The sequence below is a fragment of the Hyaena hyaena genome, unplaced genomic scaffold, assembly GCF_003009895.1.
Source record: "Hyaena hyaena isolate Hyena2069 unplaced genomic scaffold, ASM300989v1 scaffold_2541, whole genome shotgun sequence".
Lineage (NCBI taxonomy): Eukaryota > Metazoa > Chordata > Mammalia > Carnivora > Hyaenidae > Hyaena > Hyaena hyaena.
The window spans coordinates 4,395-18,601 of record NW_024083169.1 but is presented as its reverse complement, the minus strand read 5'-3'; the positions used below and the strand labels follow the sequence as shown (position 1 = coordinate 18,601).

General features: G+C 41.0%; 1 protein-coding gene across 1 annotated transcript in view; it reads right to left on the bottom strand.

The window, feature by feature from the left end:
* LOC120227575 (acyl-coenzyme A synthetase ACSM1, mitochondrial-like) overlaps positions 1-13,278 on the bottom strand; it is a gene marked incomplete at its 3' end in the record, with an annotated part of 21,915 nt that extends 8,637 nt beyond the window's left edge. Inside the window, exons 1-4 of the mRNA XM_039225657.1 lie at positions 13,087-13,278; positions 3,114-3,324; positions 760-967; positions 339-479 (exon numbers count right to left, since the gene is read on the bottom strand). Coding sequence (XP_039081588.1) covers positions 339-479; positions 760-967; positions 3,114-3,324; positions 13,087-13,278 — 752 coding nt within the window. The remainder of the gene's footprint in view (positions 1-338; positions 480-759; positions 968-3,113; positions 3,325-13,086) is intronic.
* Between the last annotated feature and the right edge of the window lie 929 nt (positions 13,279-14,207).

Sequence of the window (14,207 nt, the reverse complement as noted above, 5' to 3'; positions counted from 1 at the left end):
TGGCTTGTCATTTTTGTGGTTTGCTGAATGCCTGCTGTCCCCACCCACACTTCTTACACACCTCTTGTAAAAGGTTCTCAGGCAGGACCTAAATGGGTCTCCTTTGTCTCCAGAGGCCTCTGTTAGCAAACCATTAGGATTCCCAGTGTCTACCTCTCAAGACTCTCAGGAGTCCGAACCAATGAGCCCAGAAGAAAGAAACAGGGTGGAGTCAATTCTACTTAGAGCTCTTTTACCATCCCACACATATGTTCGCATCCATGTACATACACATGTACACACATATGCACACACCACCCCAGACATGTGGCCCAGGATCTAAGTCATTTCTTTCCTACCATGAAGGCAAAGAAGATCGCAAGGCAAGTCCATGACTGTGTTTTGCCATCTTGGGAAGGCCTGTTGTCCCACTGGTGAAGAAGATGGCCATTGGGTCCAAAGTCTTTGACTTAATACAGGTGTGATCTGGGGATGCTGATCTGCAAAGGGATTCAGTACAAAAGGAGAGAAGTCATATTTCTTTTTTTTTGGATCCCTGGGGAACCAATGTGAGGGGCTTGGAGTCAGAAAAATGGAGGTTTAAAACACTGGAGGAAAAACCAGTTCTTTTTGTATTAGAAATCTAAAGGAATTTTGAGAGAGTTGGATAAGTAGACTAACATTTCTTCATTTAAAGCAGGGGGAAAATGCAGTATTTGGGAATGAATGGGCTTCTCCTGTCCTTCCTTAGAAAACACATTCATCAGATCAGAAACTCACTTAATCAGGGATCGGAAGTCCAGCCACCCTTGACAGCTTTGGTCAGACACCAGGAGCTTTGTTTTCAGAGCAGGACACTCCGAAATTAGAGAATCCACCTCTGGGGCAAGGGTGTCTATAGTCACAATGCCTTTGGCTTTAGACATTTGTAACCGGTAGAGAATGTCCTTGGCCTTCATCTGGGTGGTTCCTGGCATGAAGATTATACCTGGGGATAAAAAAGGAACTTTTGGGTTTCAGGCCTGGATTATCTGCATAGAAATCTGCTAGCTTCTCACTGTACAAAGTATGATCCATGGGCCAGTACCATCAGCACCACCCAGGACACAAAAATCTCATGCCCCATCCCTATCATACTGAACCAGAATTTGCCCTTTAAGAAGTTCTCCAAGGGTTTCCTATGCACAGTGAAATTTGAAAAGCCTGGTCTAACTTCTTCTATGCTAGATGGATCAAAGCAGTAGACAGGTGTATCCAGCTTTACATGAGATCTGGGACTATAAACATAAGTAGGACAATATTTTTGACATTAGGATTAGCTGTATCCCTGACTCCATTTTTCTCCTCTCACTTCCTCCGCTTTCAGACAGTTGTGTCAACTTGAATCTCCTCTCTTTTCTTCACTCCTCACATCCAAATTTAAGGACGATATCCTCTCAACTTTTCTACATTCCCTTCCATCTTCCATCCCCAACAGTTCAAGTATTTGTGTGCCCCTATTGGGTTCTAATATCTCCACCAGATGCCTCATCCTGAACCTTGCTACTACCCATTTTTCATATTATTACCTGTTCAGGTTCCACAGAACACTGACTTTCCCCCCTCCACTTTTCTGCTCTTCACCAGCACCTGGGCCCTCTCTCCAGGAAAGCACCATACTATCGACCCAACAATGAAGGCACTGCCCACCTTCCACCTTTTTCTCTTACAAATTTATTTCCTATTTCAATATGGCTATTCTCCACACAAGCTTCTCCTGACTCTAAGTCTTTGCATGTGCTATGCCCATTGTTGGAATTCCCTTCCTTTGCTTCTATTCTTCTTTTATGCTACCTATCCCAGAGGGCTCAGTTCATATCTTGGATTTCCCATGTGCCATCTCTTAGCTCTACAGATGACATGGCTTCTCTATAATCTCTCCGTTGTTGCTGCTAATTCTTGATTCCACATGACCCTGATGGATTAATGGAGTATTTTATTTGTGTGGAAATATATGCATTATAAAGCAATTCAAAAAAGAATTCAGGAATCCCACACCAATTCTAAATTATAGAGATAAATAGATAGGCAATTAAAAGGGAAGGCAAATTTCCACAGAAATGCTAACTAACAAGTGTAGAGGGAATAACATAATTAGACAATTCTCATATAAAACCACCATAATAATATTTAATTCAATCAAGAATCATCAATGGATTCTCAAGTCATAGGGAGAAAGACAGTTGGGGGACAGGATATTCACACAGTCTCATAAGTATTACAGCACAGGTTACTTACTAATTCCAAAGGGAAACAGTGCCTTCTCAGGCAAAGTGCTTGTCAATAATATCACCAATTATAGAACAAACCGACTTCACGTATCTCCTGAGGTAGAGCACTGAGATAGGCACGTTGTCCTTCTAGAGCTCCTACTAAAAATGGTTATCGGAATATAATCCTGAAGAATGAGTCAGAAATACAAATTTTGTGGGAGCTTCTACAAAACAATTGGCTTAGATATTTCCAATACGTTGTCATGCAGAAAAGCCTAGATTAAGTGAGACTGAGGAGACCTGACAAAAACAATGCAATGCATGATCCTCTATCAGATTTTGGATTTAAACCAACAACAAAAAAAATGCTACAAAAATAACTGTTGGGACAATTGAAGAATGTTGGCTATGGCTATGGATGTATGTTAAATCAAAGTTAGACTTCTTGTGTGATAATTCTGTTCTGGTTATGTGAGGAGAATGTCATGGATCATAGCAGATGCATGCTCCAGGGTTTATGGGTGTTTATCTGGTGTTTATGGATGTCACAGTGTCTGCAACTGATACTTAAATGTGTCAGTGTGGGAGGGGGGCAAAATGTTAGCAATAGATGGATTTTTAAAAACAAAAAATGAGACTGCAAGGGAAAGTGTGTGTGTGTGTGTGTGTGTGTGTGTATGAGTCAGAGAGTTATGATATTGTGTTTAAGGGTGTATAAGTATGAAGGAGAGAGTGAGGAGGAGTAAAAGAATATTTGAAAGTGTCTGTGAAAGAGAAAGAATATGAAGGATTAGAAAAAAAGGTCGGGAAATATTAATATTTCAGGACCCATCTGCTCTAGGCCAGACCTAAAATCTGTTGGGGTCTCTTTGACTTACCTACCTGCTCGGATGCAGCCTATGGCCACCAGCCACCACTCAGGCACTCGAGGCAGGATCAAAGCTAGACGGTCTCCGTGTTGCAAGCCACAGGTCTGGGTGAAGACGTTGGCTGCACGGCGGGATAAGTCTGTCATCTCTCTGAAACTCCACTTCACTTCATCCCCTTGGTTATTCACCCACCACAGGGCTGGGTTTGAACCTCTCTTTCCCTCCTGGTCAAGATCAAACACCATGTGTTACTTTCTAGGTTAAAGGAAAAAGGTATTTACCTGGCCAATCCACTACCATAGTGACATGAAAACGTAGCTCAAGAACTGAGATCCATTTTTAAAGCATTTATAGAACCAAAAGAAATGGTAGGGTATGATCCAGCCAATTTCTTCTGGTCTACTGTAGCCACCTCCTCTCAACTCACATCAAACCATGAATAGATCCATGTCACCTGTTAAAGCCTTAAAGTTTCATCTCCCCATGTGTCTGTCTTAGTTTCATATGGACAGTATGTTCCCCTCTGTGCCACAGCTTTATCATGTATAAAATGGGTACATTTCTCATCTATGAAATGGTTACAATACTACCTAGAAAGTAGTAAAGTTTAAATTAGTTATTTAAAGAGATAAAGTGTATATGATAGTACCTGGACACATGGTAGGTACTCAATGAAATTAGTATCATTATGGGGCACCTGGGTGGCTCAGTCTGTTGAGTGCTCGACTTCGGCTCAGGTCATGATCTCATGGTTCATAAGTTCGAGCCACACATTGGGCTCACTGCTGTCAGCATAGAAGGCTGGCTGCTTCAGATCCTCTGTTTCCCTCTCTTCCAGCCCCTCACCCGCTTGTTCTCTCTGTCTCTGTCTCTCTCTCCCATTGTTCTCTCTCGATCTCTCTCACAAACGAACATTAAAATAAATTACTATCCTTATTATTGTTGTTACAACAAAAGAAAAGACTAATTTAATTCCTGAATATTTGGGGAATTGATTTTTAAAATTAAGGTACATCTGGAGGCAAAGTAAGCAAGAAGGCAGACCTGGATGCTCCAAGGTAATCCTTGTTCCCTCACAGAAACATCAAGTCATCAATAGACTAAAATAGTTGTGTAGGAACTCTAGAAACAGTCAAGGATCTGCAGCAACCAATGATTCCCCAAACATAAATAATCTCATACTCTAAACAGTAAGCAATTTTATGTTGTTTTTGCTGGTTACCCTTGTCCCATCCCCTTTCTGGCGTTATGCAGTATGGTCAGGAGGAAGCCACCCAATTCTCAGCCCCTCTCTTGGAATTTGTTTCAGTTTTCTGGCTTATCTGGAGGCAGCCTGAGGGAAATGGTTTCTGCCTCATCCCATTCAGAGCTCAGATAGGAATGGTGACATAGTTTGAATATCAGACTGGAGGTGGCTGAAAGCAGTGGCAGATGCCACATTGAGTGGAAACTGTAGAACTGTGTCCACCGTGAAGGGAGACTACAGGCAGAGGAAGACAATAAAATCTAGACCCCAAGAAGAAGCAGATTTGAGACTTGTAACGAAATTAAAACATGTAAAAGCAGTATCACATATGGGAAATTTGAGGGGGAAAAAAGCACATGCAGAGGCCTAGGAAAGACACATGCCTGAAACCTGAAGACCTGAGAAGACTTAAGTTTTCACAGTGGTCAGATTACTGGAGGCCTTTCTCTGCATGGAGTCAGGCTGCAATGACAGACAGAGGTGGCTGCTTTTATCAAATGTCCAATGTTCAACAACAGATCACAAGGTCATGTTGCCCATTCAAAGGAATAAAACCAATCTTCAGAAACTTAACCTAAAGAGACACAGGTTTCAGTTACTAGACAGAGAAGTTAAATTGGTTCTCTTAACTATGGTGAAAGTGCTAAGGAAAACAGACAAGGAACCAAGGAAATCAGAAAAACAATATATGAACATACTGAGAATATCAGCAAAGAGACCGAAATTATAAAAGAGAACCAAACAGATATTGTGGATCTGAAAAATACAATCACTGTATTGAAAACTTTACAAGAAGGAGTACCTTCTTGTAGTTAGTCTGATTATGGAGTCTGGGAAGCAAAAAGAAAAAAAAAAAACCAGTAGGGAAAGTATACAGAGCCCATGACACACAGTATAGAAACAAGCAGGCCAACATGCATATTATGGGAGTCCTGGAGAAGAAGAGAGAGAAAGGAGCCATAAGCTTATCTGAAGAAAGAATACCTGAAAAAAAGCAAAACTATATTTTACTGAATATAAATTTAAATAGTAGTATTTATTCATCCATTCATTCAGTATATAGATGTTTAAATACAAGAGGCTCAATGAATTCCAAGTAAGAACACCCAAAGAGAGAAGAATAAATATAGTTAAAATGTCACTACTACCCAAAGGAATCTACACATTCAATGCAATCCCAATCAAAATTGCACCAGCGTACTTCTTAAAACTAGAAAAAATTATCCTCAAATTTGTATGGAACCACAAAAGACCATGAATAGCCAAAGTAATATCGAAGAAGAAAAGCAAAACAGGAAGCATCACCATGCCAGACTTGAGCCTCTACTACGAAGCTGTCATCATCAAGACAGCATGGTATTGGCACAGAAACAGACACATAGATCAATGGAATAGAATTGAGAACTTAGAATTGGACCCAACAGTATACAGCCAACTAATCTTTGACAAAGCAGGAAAGAGTATCCAATGGAAAAAAGACCGCATCTTTAACAGATGGTGCTGGGAGAACTGGACAGCAACATGCAGAAGAATGAAATTAGATCATTTTCTCACATCATCTAAAAAAATAAACTCAAAATGGATGAAATACCTGAATATGAGACAGGAAACCACAAAGCTGTAGAGGACAAAGCCAGAAACAATCTCCTTGGCCTCAACCACAGCAATTTCATTCTTGGCACATCCCCAAAAGCAAGGGAATCAAGAGCAAAAATGAACTATTGGGACCTTATCAAGATGAAAAGCTTCTGCACGGCAAAGGAAACTATCCATAAAACTAATAGGCAACCGACTGAATGGGAAAAGATAGTTGCAAATGACATATCTTATAAAGGGCTAGTCTCCAAAATCTATAAGGAACCCACCAAACTCCACACCTGAAAACAAACAATCCAGTGAAGAAAGAGGCAGAAGATATGAACAGACACTTCCCAAAGAGGACATCCAGATGGCCAACACACATGAAACAATGCTCAGCATCCCTCCTCATCAGGAAAATACAAATCAAAACCACAGTGAGATACCACCTCACGCCAGTCAGAGTGGCTAAAAAGAGCAAATCAGAGGACTCTAGATGCTGGCGAGGATGTGGAGAAACAGGTTCCCTCCTACACTGTTGGTAGGAGTGTAAACTGGTGCAGCCCCTCTGGAAAACAGTGTGGATGTTCCTCAAAAAATTAACACTAGAACTTCTCTATGACCCAGCACTAGCACTGCTAGGAATTTACCCAAGGGATACAAGAGTGCTGATGCATTGGAACAAATGTACCCCGAGGTTCATAGGAGCAATCTCAATAATAGCCAAAAGATGGAAAGAGCCTAAGTGTCCATCAACGAACGAATGGATCCAGAAGATGTGGTTTATCTATACAGTGGAATACTACATGGCAATGAGAAAGAATGAAATCTGGCCATGTGTAGCAACATAGATGAACTTGAGGGTGTTATGCTGAGCGAAATAAGTCAGGCGGAGGACAGCTACCATATGTTTGCATGTATAGGAGGATTAGGAGGAACTTAACAGAGGACCGTGGGGAAGAAGAAGGGGGGAAATAGTGGGGGAGAGGGAGGGAGGCAAACCATGAGAGACTCTTGAATGCTGAGAACAAACTGAGGACTGATGGGTGTCCTTGGGAAGGTGAAGGGGGGTGATGGGCATGGAGGAGGGCACTTGTGGGGATGAGCACTGGGTATTATATGAAAACCAACTTGACAATAAACTATTTTTTTTAAAATTTTTTTTAATGTTTTATTTATTTCTAGGAGAGAGAGAGAGAGAGACAGCGTGAGCAGGGGAGGGTCAGAGAGAGAGGGAGTCACAGACCGAAACAGGCTCCAGGCTCTGAGCTGGCAGTCAGCACAGAGCCCGACGCGGGGCTCGAACCCACGAACCGCGAGATCATGACCTAAGCGAAAGTCGGACGCTTAACCGACTAAGCCACCCAGGCGCCCCGACAATAAACTATTAAAAAAAGAAGAAAGAAAACCCAAAGAAAGCCACACGAGACACATAATCAAATGAAGAAGTCAAAGAAAATATCATCAAAGAAGCAAAAAAAAAAAAAAAAAAAAAGTGACTCATCATGTATAAGGAATCCTTACTAAGATTATTTGTGGTAGGTAGGCCAGGAGACAGTGGGATTTCATATTTGAAGTGATGGGTAAAATCTGTCAATCAAGAAGTTCTATATTTGGCATTCACTATCAAAATAGCACCAGCTTCTTCATAGAGCTACAACAAACAATTCTAAACTTTGTATGGAACTAGAAAACACCCTGAATAGCCAAAGCAATATTGAAAAAGAAAACCAAAGCTGGAGGCATCACAATCCCAGACTTCAAGATGTATTACAAAACTGTAATCATAAAGACAGTACAGTACTGTCAGTACAGATATCAGACCAAAGGAACAGAATAGAAAACCCATAAATGGACCCACAAACATATGGCTATTAGTCTTTGACAAAGCAGGAAAGAATATTCAATGGAATAAAGACAGTATCTTCAGCAAAGGGTGCTGGGAAAACTGGGCCGTGACATGCATAAAAATGAATCTGGACTACACTCTTACACCATACAAAATACTAAACTCAAAATTAATGAAAGACCTAAATGTAAGACAGGAAGCCATCAAATAGCGTGAAGAGAAAGCAGACAAGAACCTTTTTGACCTCGGCTACACCAGCTTCTTACTCAACATGTCTCCAGAGGCAAGGGAAACAAAAACAAAAATGAACTATTGGGACCTCATCAAAAGAAAAAGCTTCTGCACAGTGAAGGAAACAATCAGTAAACCTAAAAGGCACCAGATAGAATGGGGGAAGACATATGCAAACGACATATCAGATAAAGGGGTAGTATCCAAAATCTATAGAGAACTTATCAAACTGAACACCAAAATACAAACAATCCACAGAAGAAATGGGCAAAAGACATGTATAGACACTTCTCCAAAGAAGACATTTAGATGGGCACATGAAAAAATGCTCAACATCACTCACCATCAGGGAAATACAACTCAAAACCACAATGAGATACTACCTCACACCTGTCAGAATGGCAAACAATAACAACTCAGGCAACTACAGATGTGGGTGGGGATGTGGAGAAAGAATATCTCTTTTGCACTGCTGGTGGGAATGCAAACTGGTGCAGCCACTCTGGAAAATACTATGGAGGTTCCACAAAAAATCAAATATAGAAGTACCCTATGACCCAGCAATTGCACTAGTAGGTATTTAACAAAGGGAGACAGGTATGCTGTTTCAGAGGGGCACATGCACCCCCATGTTTATAACAGCGCTATCGACAATAGCCAAAGTATGGAAAGAGCTCAAATGTCCATCAATGGATGAATGGATAAAGAAATGTGGTGTATATATACAACGGGGTATTACTCAGCATTCAAAAAGAATGAAATTGTGCCATTTGCAACTACATGGATGGAACTAGAGGGTATTATGCTAAGTGAAATTAGTCAGTCAGACAAAGACAAATATCATATGAATTCACTCATATGAGGACTTTAAGGTACAAAACACAGGAACATAAGGGAAAGGAAGCAAAATAATATAATAACAGGGAAGGGGACAAAACATAAGAGACTTAAACATAGAGAACAAAGGGTTGCTGGAGGGGTTGTGGGAGGGTGCTAAATAGGTAAGGAGAATTAAGGAATCTTTTCCTGAAATCACTGTTGCACTATATGCTATCTTAGATGTACATTAAAAAATAATTTAATTAATTACTTGAAAAAAAGAAATTCTATAGTTGGCAAAATTCTCATTCGAAATAAGGGAGAAATTAGGTTATTCTGAGAAAAACAAAAATTGAGGGAGTTCATTACAGCTAAACTTTCTCTGTAAGAAATACTAAAAACGGGCTGCCTGGGTCTCTCAAGTGGTTAAGCATCTGATTTCTGCTCCAGTCATGGAACTTACATTCTAGTGACACAGACCCTACATGTGTATTGGGATTATAAAAAATATACCCTTTTTGTGAATATCAAGAAGGATTTTTTTATGGGATGCTGGGACAAAAGTCTAATAGTTTGAAAGGAACTTGAAGACCATTTTAAACTGCACAGGTCCTTGGACTGTTATTAATTTCTAACATAAAATTACAGAATTAAGTCAGGAGCCACAAAACACAGACTCACTGGCTCAGAGAAATCTCAGCAGATCTGACTATTTAATGTTAAGGAACTTGGAAATTTTGGCGGCACATAAACTAATCTATTTGGGCAAATATTATGGGACAAAGAGCCAGGGAATGTGGGGAAATGTCATTCATCAGTGGTTGTTTTTTTAAGCTTTGTGATTGATTGTGAGGTATAAGCTTAGGAATTCCGTAAGCCTGCACTGACGGGATAAGAAAGCATAAAGAATTAGAAGGCTATAGGATGTACACATCCAAGTTTGGGTAAACAGGATTAGGTAAATAAGATTAGGTAAATTGGGGGGAAAAGGTCCCAGAATAGGTAAAGTGGGACAAAGGCCCCAGGATAGCACAAAGGTATAGCAATAGGGACTCTCAGGATGAAAACATCCATGATGAGTTAACAAGATTAGGTATTCAGGGCGTAAGCGCCTCCCAGCTTAATACTATATCAGAAAGCTGCTTTCATAGGGAGGAAGGAACAAAGTGGTAAATGAGTAAATAGGGCTATAGACTGCTCTGGGATGAAGCTGCCCAAAGTAGAGCTAATTAGCAAAAAGGGTGCGTGTTGACTCTGAGGTAGCATGCTCTGTCTTTCTTGTCCCCTAGACCAGTTTAGGTAAACAGAGGTGGGGCCTCACGTCTGTTAGAAACAACCTTCTGCCCAGTGCCAGGATTTTGTTTTGTATTAACTCAAACCCCTAACACCACATACCTTCAAAACCCCCTTTCCCTCACGCCCATGAGTTAATGTTCACGGTTCCATTGTCTCTTTTTGCACACCCATCACCACGTTTGTAAGCCTTCTGATCCTAATAAAAATGGACCAAAGACCCTGACTTGGGGCTCTTGTCTTCTCCTGGACATTAGCCTCTCTTGCATTTTTAATCTTGCATCCCGCTTTCCTGCGGGACAAAAAAGAACTCCAGACCCAGAGTCAACAACAATTAATATCTATTTGACTACGTATATTGACCCTTGTTTACTATAAAATTGGATCAGGGGTTGGTAGGAAGAAATTGTTTGTCATGATTTTTGCCAAAACAAGCAATTTGTAAGGTCTCTGACACTGTACTCACCTATCCTAGGACATGAAATGGGGGAATCACACAGTCTATAGAGGAAAAATGAAGAGCTGCACATTTTGGTTACTTTCCTATCTCCATTATCTAGAATAGTAATTGGCACATGTTAGGGGCTCACTAAGCTTTAGATGAATGAAAGAAAGGATGGATGGATGTAGTATCAGAATGACTGAATGAATCAGAGACAGAATGAATGAATTTGGACAGAATGCAACCTCTCATGAACAGATTTGGGAGGCTGCTCTAGGAATCAATTGAAGCTGTGAGTACTATGTTAGGAGCCTAGAGTAACAAAGGGTTTAATTTCTAAGAAAAGTCAGCGGTTACAAACTGGTGGCCTCTATTACACCTGTGGACATCAGTTGTCTGGCTTACCATGTACTTTCGTTTGTTGTATAACCAATTCTTTGCTGGGGCACTGGGTGGCTCAGTTGTTTGAGCGTCCAACTTCGGCTGAGGTCATGATCTCATGGTTCATGAGTTCAAGGCCCACGTTGGGCTTGCTGTTTTCACTAGAGATCCTGCTTGGGATCTTCAGTCCCGCCCCACCCCTCCCCTGCCCGTACTCTATCAAAAATAAACATAAAATTTAAAAAAGATTGTCTTATAACCAATTACTTGCCACCACCACACACACTCACGCACACACGCATAAACACACACACACATTCAGAAGACTTCACATAAAAATATTGGCTTTCTAACTTATATTCTGTAAATAAAATCTATTGAAATGTGGGTTAAAATAAATTCTGTCACTCTATTATTGTTTGGGTGGCATTGCTGCTTAGGGCATGGATCAGTTCTTGGATGGTGCCTGTTAAGTTGTAAGGGGAGGTCCAGGAAGCTAGAGTGGACTACAGTAGACCCGATGGAGGGTCTTTCATAGAAACAATGTCAAAACCCATGGGGCTTGTATCCCAGCTCAATATTTTATTCCACCAATGTTTATTGAGGGAGAGCTAGGTGACAGGCCCCATGCATCACCAGAGACACTGATCATGATCAAGGCAATTAGCAAAGTGGAAACAGACAGGTGAGAAGTGTTGGGAGAATAAATATTATTGGCATGAGGATGCTGGGGGTGGGGAGAATTCATAGACATGAAGAAATGGTCAAGGATCAACAATAATGATATAAAACACAACAAAGATGAGACTCCCTGTGGCAATACTTCTCTGGGGATTATCTCCATGAGCTGATGCATTAACTACCTATAAGGACCAGAAATTGGGGGAACATGATGCTATCACTTCTTGCTCTCTACCTCTTCCCTCTCCAGCTCATCTCATGGTTCAAAAGTTCTTAACTACATTACTGGTGAGGGCAGTGATGAAAGTCAGTTTAGGGTCTGATGGAAGAGATGTTTGGTACCATCAAATTGTGAGACCAGGCAAAATAATGTATTGCAGAATCAGATAGCCTGGACCCAAATCCTGTCCTTTCCCTTATTAGGTATGTGCTGGTTTCTGTGTGTTATTTAAACCTTGGCACCTCAGTTCCTTCTTCTAGAAAGTGGGGATGATGAAAATGCTCATCTATCATAATAGTAAAAGCAAAGTGGATTTTAAAAAGTACATATTAAAATAATGCCCTCCATTGGCATTATTATGGGAATTCAGAGAAAGGAAAAAGAAGGAGATGGGGAAGAAGCCCCCACATAAGTTTAATGCTTACATATAAATGCAGGTTAATAGGAAATTTAAAAATTATATTAACTCTCTGGCTGTATCGCAGGTAAATTCTGTCCACAGATAGTGTTGGGTGAGTTTTAACACTCTGGACATCCCCAGCTGGGACTTAGTAGCTGGGGGGCCATGAACTGTCTACCTCAACTCCTAATGTCCCTGTTGCACCTCTCTTGGTGTATCTCTAGGAGAGAGATAAACTGAGCACTTGGGTTTTTCTGTAGACATGCGTAATCTCTAGAGGCCATAGTGGCAATTTTCTCTGTACATACCCTAAAGCTACAATCAAGTATGTAGTTGAATGGGAGGAATTCAGCTGCACAGGCCATTCTCACAGAATAACAGATGATATGATTTAGCTATATATGTCAGATGCTCATGTGTACAATCAGGTGATCTGTCCCTTCCCTCAGAGTGTAGCCTGAGGTTAAGCTAAAGTGAAATGAGGCAAATTTCAGTTAGGCTCATAATCTTATTAGCTGAAGGTAAGAATTCTGACTGTGGCCAACTTGCAGACCTTGTCATTAGAAACTTTGGCCACAATTATATGACTGTGTAACAGATATTTTCACCTGCTATCTTGTCTCTGAAATGAGACTATCACCATTTCATAGATAAAACCACTAAGGCTCAGAGGACTGAGAACGTGACTAGGGTGAGAACTGAATCCCCAAATGTTAGGTTTTCCCACAACACTGCTAAGCTGAAGCAGAAGCCATTACTAGTTCTGTGCCCCTCAGTCTACTAAAATCATGATAAGGTCAGTAAGGCCAATCCTGTTCTCACCTCCCATCCTGAGTGCCTCCTTACCTGCTCCATTTGAGTCCAATAGTCCAGGACATCACTTGCAAAGTTAAATTCCTCAGGTCTATCGTGGTCATTCCATCTCGGGGCTCCAGCTCTTGATGAAGACCGGCAGCAAAGGTACCAAGGGGCAGGGTGAATGCCATTGTAGGAATGGCGGATGCCCCAGAGGACTTGGAGCCTCATCAGCCTCTGCATGGTGTTGCAGGTGTCAAGAAGCAGGCACAGAATTCTCAGGTCACCTGCCCTGGGAAGAGATGGCTACTAGATTGGTCATGGAATAGTAATTTTCTCCATAAAATGAAGACAATGACTTTGTTAGAGTAATAGGTTTCTTTCAGCTCACTAGAATATGAACAAGACAAGACCCATCAGCATCTCTACCCCTCTCTTGTTAATATCCTCTCCTGGATTCCATGAGCCAATAATTTTTCCTGCCTGAGATTGGTTTCCTGTCACTTGAGACTATGAGGATATTGACAAATATACAGCACCATACTCAGGACTGATGAGGGTAATATCACAACACCTGTGATAGTGGACTTAGATCTGGCCAGGCAGAGGCAGGAATCATTCCCAGGACAACAGGCAGCTATCACCAACCCATCAGAGTTGTCCCATGAAACTAAACTGTTTGCCACTCCAGATCCCAACAAAGACCCCTTACATGGGAGCAGAAAGTTCACTTGTTATTATAGATAATTGTGAAAATTGGCTTAAGCTAGACTATCTATCCAGGAGAATGCTGACTGAAGGAAACCATTTCACAAACAGCTTTGCGATGTAAGCACTTTATGTCTGTAAACAATAGTCTCCTCCCCCTTGGTTTCAGCTATCAGATAATACCTGCATGGTGACAGTCCAAAGAATAGATCAATAAAACCTGGCTCAATTTACTTTCAGGCACTTTAGACAAATAATAATCTAACCTCAATTTTGATGCTGCCCCTAGAACCCTAGTAGGGGAGGCACTGCTAAATACGCAATTGAATGACTGTCTGCAGAAAAGAGATACTGGAAAACTTCATCCCCTAGAGTTTGCTTGTCTGCATGGATCCTTGGGCCACATGAACTAAATAAAGTATGTCCCATTTGTTTTTAGCTCCTGTCAATCAACAGTACCATCT